The sequence below is a fragment of the Scaptodrosophila lebanonensis genome, unplaced genomic scaffold (genome assembly GCF_003285725.1).
Source record: "Scaptodrosophila lebanonensis strain 11010-0011.00,11010-0021.00 unplaced genomic scaffold, SlebRS2 tig00000024-arrow-pilon, whole genome shotgun sequence".
In the NCBI taxonomy this organism is placed as follows: Eukaryota; Metazoa; Arthropoda; class Insecta; order Diptera; family Drosophilidae; genus Scaptodrosophila; species Scaptodrosophila lebanonensis.
The window spans coordinates 11,473,486-11,489,078 of NW_022060538.1; the positions used below are offsets into that span (position 1 = coordinate 11,473,486).

The 15,593-nt window shown below is 35.7% G+C and overlaps 1 protein-coding gene across 1 annotated transcript in view; it reads left to right on the forward strand.

Moving 5' to 3' along the window:
* Positions 1–356: 356 nt before the first annotated feature.
* LOC115620944 (CD2-associated protein) overlaps positions 357–15,593 on the forward strand; it is a 41,345-nt gene continuing 26,108 nt past the window's right edge. Inside the window, exons 1-2 of the mRNA XM_030514460.1 lie at positions 357–585; positions 998–1,464. Coding sequence (XP_030370320.1) covers positions 1,455–1,464 — 10 coding nt within the window. The 5' untranslated portion in view covers positions 357–585; positions 998–1,454. The remainder of the gene's footprint in view (positions 586–997; positions 1,465–15,593) is intronic.

Genomic DNA, 15,593 nt, shown 5'->3' on the forward strand with positions numbered 1-15,593 from the left:
AACTTGCCATCAAAAGTTTTCTTCTTGCATTCGACCTCACTCACTCGAAACTCACACTCTTTCCCAAACAGTTCCCCATTTAAGATAAATATTTCCCGGTAAATCATGTGAAGTTTTACCAAAAATGTTTTTTTTCAATGCGGGTATAAATTCAGTTTATTTCATTAAATAATTTCAATGCAATTTATCAATCACACCTCTTCAGCAAAATCGTGGTAAGTTAAAATTAACCACAATTAGTGCTACCAATTCACACGATAAAGCGCGAGTTGGCAGTCAACCGGTTCAGCCGATAGACAAGAAGTTATCGATTGGCTTATTGCTTTAGTTTTCTGCGCGCATTCTCAACGAAAGGTTGGGTGGTGTCGGCTTTTTGCGCCTTTATTTCCAGTAGTGTGTGCGATTGTATTTGTTTTTATCTCCCGCTACTCGCTTTGTTTATAACAAAGTGTGCCTAACCAAGAGCAAAATATTAAGTATGAGCATATTGCAAAGCAAGAAAATGCATCAAGTGCCAGTAGAATGCATTTGCGTGCATTAAAAAAAAACTAGGTGTGAAATGGCGAAAATCAATAACAAAGCAAAGTAAATAAAAAGTGGTCGTTGTAGTCGTCTTCGTCTTCATTGTTGTTGTAGTTTACTGCAAGCGCAGAACATTGCAGCAGTGTTCAGTGAAAGAAAGCAGAAAGGCCGACTGCTTCCTTGCCTGCATACATGCATATGCATATGTATGCAGTTTGTGCGTGTGTGTGTGTGTGTATGAATTGCGTCTTATTAACAAAGAGCCGAAACTGCAATTGGCCGCACAGCCTGCAGCGGCGCAGCTACTATAACAACAACAACTGCGAATTCGATGCCGCGCTGCTTGACGTGACGCGAATTAATTAAATGCGCTGCTTTTGTAGTTGTTGTTATTGTAGTTAGTTTGACTCCTTTACACACACACGCATACACATGTATTGTAATTAATTCGTATTCTGCCCATATTATAAAAAAGCCCTCTTCAGCCGCAGCTGCGAATAAGGTCAAAATAAAACAGGAAAAAAAAGAAGTTTGTGTACGCCGCCGCTTTTAATTCTAGGTATTTTTTACAACAATTTATAAGCGCGACTCGTTTCAAACGCGACTTCACGAAGTTCCTTCAGTGTTAGTGTGTGTGTATGTGCGTGCGTGCGAGTTTATTTTGCGGTTTAAAGCAGAACAACAAAAAAAATAAAAGAACCGACACCGACGCGTGATTCATACACCCAACTGAAAAGTCAGTAACAGCAGCCGCGGTTGTTATTGCTGTTGTTGTTGTTGTTGTTGCTGCACACTGGCCCGTGCATTGAACCAGCGACGTCGGCAGGCAACACACTGCTTCCTGCAGCATTCGTTTAACAGTACCATCAGCAGCAGCAGGCGGGGCAGAGCAGTGCAGCAGCAGCAGCGCTGCCAACAGCAGCACCCACAACATGGATAACAGTAAGTTTATTAATAATTTGTATACCCTCTACCCAAAGGGTTTGCTAGTTTAGGGCGAGTGTACAAACATACATACATATGTACATTTGTATGTATGTGTAGCGTTCAGAAGGAGGCGTGGCACACTCCATCTGAAAAGTATAGGAGGAAAAATAAGAAAGCTAAGCAATCATATTCTGCTGAGAAAAGGAAATGGGTTATATTTGTGTTATTCATATTTTCTGATGCAACTGCCCACGCCCACATAATGTGGTTTCTAGATTATTTTAGAATGACTTTTAAAATTCGCATCCACTCTAGCCTTTCAGTTTTCTTGTTGCTTTAAATTGTAAAATAAAACAAATTTCTAGGGTGGGTCTCCCCCGTCGCGCTCTGTCTGTCTATTTCTCTGCTATGCCGCACACTTTCCGTGTTTTGCTTTGGCAGCATTTTCGCATTTTCGGCTGCTGCACACACCCAGCCCTTAACAGTTAGTGTTACGCTTACCGTTGTTGTTGTTACCGCTGCTGTTGGGTGGTGGCGTGTAGTTCTGTTATCTTTTTTTCTCGCTTTATTGCACGCGTTGTTTCACGCCTGCTTCAAGGACATGAATGTGGGTGGGGCAGCCATATTTTTTCACTCTTGTTCTATTGCTTTTGTTGCAAATTTGCATAATGCGGGGCGGGCGGCTTTGAAGTCTATTCATAAATAGATTGGATGTGCATTGAAATTAAAATAGTGATGTATTTAAATATGCAGAACATTTTCCCCTTTTGGTAAACAGTTATGCTATGGTCATACATGCAAATAATATGCACACAAATTTGTTGAAATTCGCAAGCATGCCATGCGTTCAATTAAAACTTAGAATAATTCCCTATTAGAAGACCGTTTCTGCTATAAATTATTAACAATTTGTGTGCAAATTCTTTGACTTAGTTTTTTTGACCAATCATTTATAGCTTAAATAAACATTTTTCTAAAATATTAATATGTATATTTTGAATTATAAATGAGAAATCTCATCTAAATAACAAAGTATTGTTAGAGTGCCTTTTAAAATCATGAGTTATCTTACAAAAAGGTTTATCCGTAAACAAAAGCAATTACAAATAATAATAAAACCGATAAAAATGGATATTTTCGCGAATATAACGAATTGGATTTCTTTTAATATCAGTGTTTATTAAATCATTGATTAACATATATGTACATATTCACGTATATACTCGTATGTACTATGTAATATAAATCCCCGTGAAAATACCTTTCTATATTAACTTTTTTTAGAGCTCATCCTTTGAATAAAAGCCTTCTCTGATGAAGCTAGCACTACCTCTTTGTTTTTCAACGTTAATTAAATTTTGGAAACAACATTCCTTCTATATAACCCCATTTCTTTATTCATTTGATTACAAACTTCCCTCTTGCTTTTGTCTTTTTTGTCTTTTCGTTGATAGCCCACTCTGAGTATTTTCCAAGCCTTGATGCTGGTTTTTTCTGATCTAATTATTTGCAATCTATTCACATTGTCTTAAATGTTTTTATAAATTAAACCGGCTTTCTTTCTTTTCTGAAAATTCGTCATCTTAATTGCGATTCATCAGTAACAATTTCTCAGCACCTCTCTGGTCTTTATTCAGAAGCAAGTAAAACTTTTCCAAAGGTTTCCAAACTGAATTCTTTGTCGGATAAAGTTGCCGGCTTGAGGTAATTTCAGTTCAACAACAAGCTAACTGAAGAATTACAGCATGGCTTCTCGAGCCTTAAGTTAAATACATATTTTTTGCAAGAGTATTTTGTACATTATTTATTCTGTTACTATATATACAAAATAGGATAAATATTGCTGTTTTTATTTTTTTTTTTCACTTGTTTTTTGCTGTTGTTTATAAGACGATTTGAATATATAATAATGAATTTTTGGGAAGGTAATGGCTGCGTGCGCGTGCTAGACATTTGATTAATATATTTTTTTTTAATTTATCGTGAATAGTGTCTTTAATGTTCTATAAGATTCTAGTAGACAGAAACATTCTATTTTGCAAAGCTGCTGCTGGAATTCGGTTGATAGCCAGTGTATTGCTTTGAAAAATGGCTTGGCTTTGTGTTTAAACATTTTACCCACCGTTAAGCCTATTCTTAAAGACACGCTCCCGCAACAGCCGCAAAGAGTTACAAATAATAATACTACCTAATAAAAAAAACAAAAGTTCAAATGAATCGTACATACTGACGAAAAACAATAGAACCGGTTTTCCGGCTCAGTTAAAAAACTCACTTTAAATACAAATAGAATTTGCTTATGTATGTCGGTGATGATTTCATGTTGGCCATAAATTAGCATGGTCACAAAAAACGCGAAAACCTTTTGCGAGTTCGTTAAAAATGTTGTCCATCAGTTGGCCGGACAGATGTGGCACAACTAACAGAGATGTTGGGAAAAGACAACAAGCAAGCATTTTTGCGGCTTCAGGCTCTGGGCGTACCTAATGAAGTCTTCAAGAAATGGAAAAATTGATTGGATTCGTTCAACTCTTTCAAGTCAAATTCATACTAAATGGCCAGGCCTCTAATACGGTTAAAAATAAATTATTATTATTAAACTACAGCTATTAAGGTATGTTGCATTTTAGCCTTGACTGAGCAGGGCCTTAAGCTAGCAGATCGCTTTTTAGGAATTGCTTAGAGATAGGCGGGACGGGATCTGAGCTGGGAAAATGCATCTGTGTTTGGGGAGAATATGGTGTATGCTGTTTTTGATCGATGGAATATTAATTTGTTATGTTTGTGTATGCAAGTCTTAGTTTTGAAAATTCCATTTGGTCGAGTCTGGAGAGTTTTTGCTTTTAAAGTTTTTGCATAATGTCTCGGAAGTTGAAGTTAAATATTAGTGGAAGCTGCTTTGATAGCTATTGAAGAGATTTGCGAAAGGGACATTTTATATTTTCCAAACGCAGTTTTAGATTGTTTTTTATACCCTGTACCCGTAGGGTAAAAAGGGTATATTAGGTTTGTGCAAAGTATGTAACATACAGAAGGAAGCATCTCCGACCCCATAAAGTATATATATTCTTGATCAGCATGACGAGAGAAATCGATCTAGACATGTCCGTCCGTCCGTCTGTCCGTCCGTCTGGATGAACGCGAGGATCTCAGAAACTATAAAAGCTAGAATAACCAAAGTTGGCATCCAGATTCTCCTAGGTCCGAGAAAGGACGAGTTTATTTTATTTTTTGGAATTTTCCCCCCCTTCCCCCGCTACAGAATTTCGTCAATAGCGTCCACATTTCAAATGCTACCTCAACCAAACTTTGCACACCAATTCGGTCAATTCTGAGAAAAGTTATTAGCGAAACAAATTCTCTACAGTACAACCCCCACAAACTGCAGCAACAAGTTCGCTCTTCTTCTTCCTCTTTTTGCTGCTGCTTTGGGCGCATATAACTCAGTGACGGAAGTTTACCTGGGTACAGGGTATTACACTGTCGGGCTTGCTCGACTGTAGCGTTCTCTCTTGTTTATTGTAAGTATTAAGTTGAAAAATGGTTTACAAATGTATTTCCTTTGGTTGAGGCAAAGAGGGATGTGTCGATAAATTTCCAACAGGATTAACAGTCGTATTAATGCGAGCTATTTATAGTAGTTAAAGCCTCTACCCAAACTTTGGAGTGGCCTGTCTATTTTCCGTCTGCATTTTTCTCATGTTAATGATACGGGTTTATGAAAATAAACGCGAATATAACGACACTGAAGACCTAAGAGTGATGATTGATGTCAGGTTCATTAAAGAATCCCCTATTATAAGTGTCTAAGAGAAAATATGATTTTTTCTATTTTAATAATTTACAAACTAACGTTAATTCCTTTAAAATGAGTTTATTTTCCTGCTGAAACCAATGTGATTTTGAACTATCTAACTTTTCTAAGATTAAAATAAATTGTGTATTAAAATTGAAACAATTTGGATTCAAATAAAGCATTTCAATAGCTTTAAAGACAAAGTCAGCACTGGGTTTAAATAATCGTTGATCTTTGTTGACTGTCGCAAACTTTTGCGTAACAGAAACTAACTCAACTGCAAATAATCCCACAGTTTTCTTTGTTATTCGGGAACCGGAAAATGCATTATTAGTTGTATTTTCTTCAGTTTGTTGGGTAGTGTAATTGTTATGGTTGGCAAAAATGACTTCTTTGCATATTTATGAACATTTTCACTTTCTCAGTTTTATCTGACAAAATGGCTCGCTTAATGGCCAACGTTTTGCAACAACAAATACAATGACAACGACAATATCTAAGACCAAAGAAACCCGAAGAAAACTAAGAGACCAGGCCTTTGTTTGCCGGCGCTCCACTCCACATTTCGGATGCAAATGCGAGTCAGGCCTGCGCCCATAAAAAATTGTTCATCAAAAGAAAGAAATCATCAACGTGGTTGTTGCCGTTGCCGTCGTCCTCATAATCATCATCATTATCATCGTTATTTTTATCATCATCTGGAAATGACACAAAAGCCAAAAGCAAACTGCTACGAATGTTGCTGTATTCGTGGGCGTTGGGGCGTGGCATGGCATTGAATGAATGTGCAACCAATCAGCGTCATTATCAGCAACATCAGCAACTACAACAACTACAACAACAACGACAGCAACATTGAACATGACAAAGAAGCCATAACAAGCTTGAAACGCACATTAAGATTTATGCATATTGTCTGGGTCTGGGTTCGAGGCTTTTACTTTTTTGGTTATCAGCGAAGCGTCTCTCTTTTTTCTTTATAATTTTTTTGGATTACGGCTATTTTCTTTTCTTTTGAACAGTAGCCGCTGCTTTGCCTATGAAAAGCGTTAAACATGGACTTGAAACACGACACTGTGTCTAATTGATTTGATGAAGATTATATGGTGCCGGTGGAGCTGAATCCGAGGCGCCGTGGTTTCAAACATGTAATCAAATAAAAAACAGTGGGCTTGGTTTTTGATATGGGAGGCAGCCAGAAAAATTGATAATACATACTTAATAATAATACTGGCACAAAAAATTAATTGTCTATAAAGAAAAGCAAAAAATATATACTTGTACACATTAGGCATTCTCATCTACGAAAGGATATCTACAGAAATTATTTAAATCAAATTTTCTTTCAAACTAAAAATAAATTTCTAAAACTACAGTGAAAACTCTCTAGCCCGGACACTCACGATCGGCCAATTTTTGTCCGCCCAAGGAGGGGATACTTAAATACTTTATACACCGATCGAATGTTTTAGAAACAGTGTAGAAAGAGTGTCCGGATAAAAGAGGTGTCCGTTAAGGGAGTTTTCACTGTAATTATTGCCAACATTTTTTGTTAAATTATATGTGTTTTGTTTCGGGTTGGTACAATTTTTAAGTGCTGTTCTAGATTATTTTTCTATTTTTACATATTTTCCAAAGTGTTCCAAACATGTCACTCTATAAAGTATGAAATTTTAAGCAAATAACAACGTTTCAAACATGTATATATTTTTACAAAATCTAGCAGAGCAAAAAAAAAAATAGCATTTTAACATTTTTTAAATATGTAGGGAAAATTTGACTTAGATTACCTGAAGTTTTTAGTCGAACAAGGGCATTAGAAACAATGATTATTGTATATAGAAGTATATATTCAGGGGCTCTTATACAGATTTAGATCATAGATCATAGACGTTTTGAAAAAAAATCAAAAATGTTTCCATGTATTTCTGCAACTTTCTTAATATTTTCCTGGTTTTCTGTTTATTTTTTTTTGTAAAAATGTTTTGTTCTGAACTTCAACTTGGCTACAGTGCTACAGTCCTATTTACATATATCGTTTTGGTTTAGTCGGCGGGTTTTTAGTTTCGGTTCCAGAGGAGTAAGTATTCATTTACTTAATTGAGGTTGGCCCCCTAGTGGGAGTATTCTGGTGGCTGTGGTTGGCATCCAAATCACGCAGGCGGGTGTCTGGTGTGGATATTGTACCCCAGAGATCAGTAGAGGTGTTTAAATACAGTTCGCCCCTCAACAAGAGGGGGATGCATGTCTGTTTTCAGGATTAATTAATTAAAGTATGGTGATTGGCTCTCTTCTACAACTGTAGGCTTGATATGGTCGGGTTGCTTACACAAACAAAGAAATCGTCTTGGCCTTGTAACATAAATGGAAAATAATCGGCATTGTGTGTAATAAAATGGCAACAATTTGTATTGTTTGTGAGCATTTGATATGTCTCGATAAATGTGTATTGTATGTATGTGCATGCCTCCTTATACATACTGTACATATACATATGTACATATGTATGTAAGCGTGTGTGCATATTTATATCTTATCTGTAGAAAATAGCAAATGGCGCGCAAGTTTTTATGACAGCATTATGTTGTTGAAAAACCAACCACCCCTCCACCCCACTCCGTTGAAGTTGTCTGACCGGCACGCCCGTAACCCATTTGGCCAATTTAATAAATGACTCGATGTGTTGCTGAGCCACGCCTAGGCCGATGAGGTTGTCCGTCCTGTTGGTGGTAATCTTGTAATCGCCTTTGTGCGTAGGCCGTAAATCATTGCAAATGAGGAGCATACTACATATTTATATACATACAATGCATACTACTACTATATGCCAACTCAGGCATTTCTGGGTGTCAGCCAAGCCTCTTGTTGTTGTTGTTGTTGTACGTGTTGTTGGCTATCTTTACATTTTTGCTCACCTACCTACCTGCCTACAACTTCATTTCATTTCCCCGGATTGATGAATCATCATTTGCTTGATGAATTTGTCATGCTCAACAAAAATATAAACTATACATATGTAGAACCATACCTATATGTACGAATAGTATATATATGTGTGTGTGTGTGTCTGAAATGCCTGCATTATTTTGTGTTTCTCTTTATTATTATTTTTTTCGCTTTTGTCGCTCAACGAAGCGACAAACCAACAAACAAGCAACCGTTTCATTGATATGCAAATACATTTTAATTTTTCGCACTATTTGCTCGCTTCAGCTGCATTCGCCGGCTGGCAATGACAAGCGCTTGACTCAGCATATATTCTATGTATGTATACATTTTATTTCTATTTGTAACGGTAGTTCGCATAGTGGTTTGTATTTTATTTAATAACACAGTTTACTTACAATTGGCTTGCACTCTTTTGCTTCAAGTTAAAATTCTGCCTTATCTTATCGCCAACATTCGAGCTCATTTTCCCTTCGCCTCCATATATACAAACACACATATACATACTTGTATGTACATATGTATCTATATGTTGTTATGTGCTCTTACTTAGTGCCTATCAGACACAGTCGAGTTACTGAAAAAGAGCCAACGCAATAATGCTAAGACTATCACAGAAACATTTACAGCCACGCGGTAAACAGACGAAGATACAAAACCAAATTGGCGACTATCGCATACTCTTAAAGGCGAATGAAAACTAATAGTTGCCGGTCACAGTTTGTTTGGCAATCTCAAATCCTCAAATTTTGTTAGCATCACGTAAAAAATGTAGTGTAGCTCCTGCTTCTTCTTGTCACACTTGAAAACCACTTTCTGCCATGTTTCTGAGAATTTTTTCTTTTGATGACTTGTGTAGAAGTTTTTGTACATTTAAATTTATGTAGGGAAGTAAATACAAATGAGTCGAGTTCTCATTTTAAACACAAAATATTATATTACATTACAAATAAAACAGAGTCACGTTAATTCACAATTTTTTTATATACCCATAACTGAAAAAACGAATTAATTGAAGCACTGCATTTAAATCTCGAAATGAAAAAAAAAGATTCGCAAATACAAAATACAAACGATCGCAGAGCTTGTTAGATGCATTTTTAATGATTATCCAACTTCATCTTTTCTTTGTATTATTTAATCACTTCATTTGCATTTTGTGATGACATTATGAAAAGATGAAGTACCTGTTTAAGATATTATATTTATCTATATATAAATATATCGATATGTAAGATTTAAATATCAGTTTGTTCTATGCACATATTCTTGCAATATGTCTGAATATTTATTTATATATCCTTATCATTTTTGTTTTCTTTTCATCAAGAAATATATCTGAAATAGGCACCACTTCTTTCTATAAAATATAAATCTCTAGAAATAATTTTTTTGTTAATATTCTCTTTTAACCATTCCATTCAAAAGAATGCTCAAACTATGACTCGTCACTAAAATGTGCTTGTTGGATAAATAATAAAGAAATCTCTTTATTTTGAAATTTCCTTCTTTATTCATTCTTTTTAATTACTCAGAGTTTTTTTTTAAAGGTTCTACATCAATAATATGCCTCTACATTGCAAGTCTAAAAGAATTAAAAGTAACATATTATGATCCATAATTTCCGTTTTAGATTTGAAAAGTACTTGTATATGTATGTGATATTATCACAAATACATGGCTTTGTGAACGATGTGTCACATTTTTATTCGACAAACCGAAATGCTATCCATTTCAATTTAAGAATTTTGTAGAATATTTCCTCACTCAGCTCGTTGGCCCCAAACTTTTGCCCAATATGAAGTGACAATGAAAAACTATGTCAAGTCTGTACATTCCGTACGATGTGTATATATTATATTTATCCATGCAAGTGCTCTAAACTTGTATACATAAGGAACTTATGCTTCACTCTCATCTCCTATCCAGCCACAACTTTTCAATTGACTGTTCTTTTGTCTGCCTCTCCAGTAGTAAGTAGTTTTCGTTATCAGCGGAATGTTCGGGCGCCATTAATTCTCGAGGCAGCTGCCAGAAATGCGGGTGCACGGGACCCTCACTTGGACGCTGATAATGATACCCAATGGCAAATGAACCGAATACGAAGGCCTTGCCTTTCATGGCAAGTGCACATTGAACTGAACCCTAAAGAAGAAGTACTCTCAAGAAGGCTGATTTCAAGCAAATTAAAGAATGTCTATGAATATAGTGTCGACAATAAGGTAATTAATTGCGCTGAATATTCCGCCTCAACGAACATGCACAACTCTAATTAAGAGACTATCAAATTGAAATACAATTTTTGTTCTGCCTATCAGAGAAAGTAAAGTTAAATGAAAAATAGAAAATCGACATGAATATAACGATTCTGTTTATAAGAAACTAAGTGGCTATTTAATTGCGGAAGATTTTGGAAAACATTTAGTTGAGTAGTCCTTTTTTTAGGAGTAATAATGTATTTTGTTTAGTCATGTGAAAAATAATATGAAAAATGAGACAGTTAACAAATAGTTCCACTGAATTCAAATGTTTAAATTATTATAAATTATAATGCCTAATAAAGCATACAAATTTATCCTCATACATGCTTGCTGTGCAAAAAAAAAGATAGTTTCGTAGGTTTTTTGAAATTATACTTATTTATAGCGATTAATCTTTTAATTCAATTGAATTGTCATTTTGTTGCAAAGCCTTTACATTTGTTAAGTGACAAACGTGCACCAATTCTTGGCATGTAGTCAAAGTGGAATTATTTTCTTTAGAAACTACTCTTGCCACAAGTTCTTGATTATTGCGCAGGCTAGCTTAAAGAAAAGAACTTTTCATCCGAAATCTTTCGATGTCTGCTTCGATTCATTATCTTCTAAAAACCCAGGCAAGCGGCATTAGAAAACTTAATGTCACTTAATAGATTGCAATAAGATAATGCTGCATATATATAATACAATAAGATAATGCTGGACTACCATTTTGGCAGAAACAATTTTATTGCGGCCTAAAAGCTGGGTTTAATGGTCTTTGGATATGTAAACCATTATGGATAAAAAAGGAGAACCTATTGGTGAATTCGTCTGTTTAAATCAAGTATCTTAATTGTTTAAATTTTAATTTGTGAATTGATTTAAGATTTTGCAGAATACAAAAAGGGCAATGCACATCTCCATTCCTCAAATATTCACATTTTACAAAAATTTATACAATCTTTGAGCTTTTAATTGTCAATTTCAATTTCCCATCTGTGCCGGCCAGCAATAAAAAAATGGTCGTTTTCTTTCCCATGAGCCAACTGATAGATCGCTCGATCGCAAACAAGCGTTAACTCTTTCAAGTTAATTAGCGTTTTGCCATGAGGCGCATAAATCAAGCGAGTATTTTTCCAATTTAAATAAACGCTCGTGGCCCTGACAATGAAAATGCCAGTCTGCCTAATGAAAATGCAGCATGAAATATGTACATGATATACACATATATACATACATATGTGTACATATGTGTATTTCTAACAACCACACGATGATGGGGAGACGACGATAATGACGTTGGTCAGGGTCTCTCCCCCTATCCCCCCCTTTCTTGGTGTTAAATTAAAATGCAATTGCGTGGGGCGCTCTGCCATGACTGGATGGCGATGTGGTGGTCAGTACTGTGTGACAAATCACGCGTGATGCGTGAAAGGCAATGACTTAATCGAACGAAATGAAGTGTTTTGTCTGACAAAGCTATATCGTTGGTATGTTTGTTGTTGTTGTTGCTGTTGTTAATGCGCGATAAGGTTGAATAAGTCAGTGGCGTTATCGATTGGGAATTATACCTCTCCAAGTTGTGAATCACGCCGGCAATGTGAACGAGCGTGCGAGAGGGAGAGAGTAAGAGTTATATTGACGGTTCATCAATTCATTGCTTAATTGAACAAGTTCTCCCAGTTGAAGTAGTTGTAGTTGCAGCAGTTGCTGTTATCCACAAACACTTGTATTTGCATTTACGATGCAATTGAATTTTGTTTCTCTCCCAATTAGCGACAAACATTTCAGGCAATATATTGTGGTTTATATTGTAATGCGGCATGACTTCCGTTGCTTGACACGCAAACACTCGACCATAAAACTCATGCTCAGGCGGCGTCTAGCCTTGAACTTGACAAAAATAATAGGCACGACATGAAGAGCCTGACAAGTATGGCAAAAGTCACAGTCGCAAATGTGACACGGTTCAAGGATGTCAGTGAGTGTGTATGTGTGTGTGTGTGTGTGTGAGGAGGAACGTGTCGCCCGACTTTCCTGCCTGGTTGAAAGCTCAGATTTGTGTTGACAAATGATGTGTTTATTCACAGCCTACTTGTACAAAAGTTCCCATCTTATCTGGGCCTGTCATTTATATATGTATGTATGTGTGCTTTTATTTAAATTATTTCATCTACGCTCCGTTTTCTCAGTCGAACTGCAATCTGGAACAGCACATAAGCTGACAGATTTGGGAGGCACTTCATCTAATATATTTGGTTAAGTATAGGCGTGTAAAAGGCGACGATTTAGGGGTCACAAATTAATTTATGCATATGCATGGAAGAAACGAAGAAGATTGTTTCATTTGGTGGTACGTTTAACATGTGTGTTTAAAAAGTACCCTTGAGAATTCTGCAAAAGTAATAAGCACTTTTATATTTTATTAAACGACAAATACTTCCTTAAATTGTACGTCTCTTATTAAAAACAATTCATTAAAACAACGTTTATTGAACACTAGTGTAAATTAAAAGTAAAATGTACTTCCATTTCGACGTACCTTAAATATTATAAGTACACCTTATTCTATTTGTACACGATTTTGATATAACAAGGTTTGAAAATTAAAAATTTCATTTAGATTTTTTTTAGAGAAAAGGAACCAATCACCTATTTTTACATATGATCAATGTTTTTTTTTATACGGTTGTTTCTGGATATATTTATCCAGTGTTTCGGTGTATATTTATTTGTAGTAATAGGCTTGTACCTCACCTCACATATCCTGTTATAAATTGATTCATATAATTGAGCTACATATGTAAGGTTGTAACTCACAAGATAATACTAGATATTACTTTTATTACTTTCTATAATAAACATCTTATACACCATACATTATAAATAAAAGACAGTGAAATGAAGTTAAAAACATTTTCAAATAATGTATGAATCGGACCAGTATGGGGGACAGTTAAAAAAAAGTTACCTTTGGGTTCTTTATAGGTATATAATTACACGATACGGGCAGATTATCTGCCATCCAAAAGGAAAGGAAATACCGTTAAGTACGTTGACATTATATGTCCTTGCATTTATTGTCATTAACAAAAATCGCTGCTCGCAAGTTCTCCACACCACACCACCTCCCTCCCAGCTTTAGTATAGACCCTTGAGCTTATTTTGCTTCCTTTTTGGCCCAGTTTGTTCAATAGTTAATTATTTAAAATTAACACATCGTTCAAGAGAATCGTTGCTTAAATAAACACTCCTTTGTTGTTTTAAAATTGAAAAGTTCTAAAGCTATTTCTTTTGGGCTAACAAACTTAATTGTTTAATGTTTAAAATGTATGTTTTAATTTAATCCACACTTTCAAATAACATTATCCACTCTGCACCTCAAGCTATGTCTTAATATGACCTATAAAATAACTTTCAATTACGGTGTACGCACACATCTACTCCATTCACTGCCTTATAAAGGATTCATTATGCTACCCATTACGCTCCCCAAAGGCTTAAAATGGGGTCATTTTAAACTATCCCTTGCCGCATGTCGACTGAGGCCTGCCCCTTTGCAAACGATGTGTATGCTAAGTTTACATATTTACACACATAGTATAGTATATATATACATACCTACATAGGGTTAATTTATAAAACATGCACAAGTTGGTCGTCGTCGTTGCTGCGTTTGTTGCCGCCACTCGACTCGATAAGTGTACTTAGGGCAGGTTGCATGCAACAGCAGCAGCAACAACATCATGAGAAGAGGGCAACAGCACTTCAAACGCATTTAAAAGTTGAAAACTCAGGCAAACGTAATTTAACATTTACGGTTCAAAGCATCAAACCAAAAACTAAACCAGAAAAAAAGAAAAACTAAAGCCCTGGAAGTCAAAGCCAAGCTGATATTTAAACCAATTAGCATGGTGTTGTTGTAGTTGTTGTTGCTGTTGCTGTTGCTATGTAGGGTGCATCACACACACACACGTACACACAGCTACACAAGGTGTTACCTTTAGTGCCAACAGAGCCGCACCTAGACGACGCTGCCGCGGTTGGCAACGCATCCAAAAAAGGTCGAGTCGTCGCCCCTGTGGCAATTGCGTTTTGTTGTAAATGGCCACCACTAAGCTTTTGTCCAACTCTTGTTGTTGTGGTCGCTCTATACTGAGTATGTATATGTGTGTTTAGCAACTGTGGCAACTTGTTTACGGCTGCATGCATTTTTTTGTTGTGGTATAATTTAATTTTAATACCAAATTTACATACATATGTGCGTGTGTGTGTTTATAGCCTAACATTTATGGCCAGCTTGGCATTGACAACAACTTGTTGTTCATGCTCATAATAGAGCCATAACAAATAAGCAGCTGTTTGAGGCTTGCCACCGATCAAACCACCGCTTCAAACCACCCACATGTACAAAAGTTTCCATGGTTGCTGGGAGGATGAGCGTATTTATACGACATATTACTTGGAAACAGATGTAAATTGGTCCGCCATAGGCCACTTCAATTCTTCATGTATATGTTATTTAATCTTAGCTGTGTATATATTAAATATTAGACTTTAAGTCATTTTGTATTATCCGGAACATACTATATTGCGTCTCCTAACAACATGAGTGGCAACTCAAATTAATTGCTCGACAATCTTAATCTAATCTGTTAGGAAATGCATTCGAATGCTTAGACTCTTAAAATAATTGATGTGAAGTGTTTTCACATTTGTAGCTATGGATATATATGTCTCATTTAAATAGACTTTTAAATAAAATAAATTACTTAAATGCTAAAAGTTGGGGCAGAAAAACTGACAGGTTGCATTCATTGTTTAAAAATGTATGCAAGAAATTGTGTCTCAAATAAGTTCAGTGGCAACATGCTTGTCTTTTTTGTTTTATTTCAACATTTTCATTATATTCCGACAAAGACTTATACATACTTACGTTACGAACTCATTAATCAGAATTAAAGGAAATCAGGATAGCTGCACTTTTTAAAGTTATTGCACTTAGCGAGTAAAAAGTTATTGAAAAATGATAAATAAGAGCATTTATATGACGTGCCAAACTTAATTTTTATTGGATTTCTTTTTATACCCTGTACCCAAAGGGTAAAAGGGTATATTATTTTTGTAAGTGCGAGTTTTCTGCGAGTGTACATGGAACACAC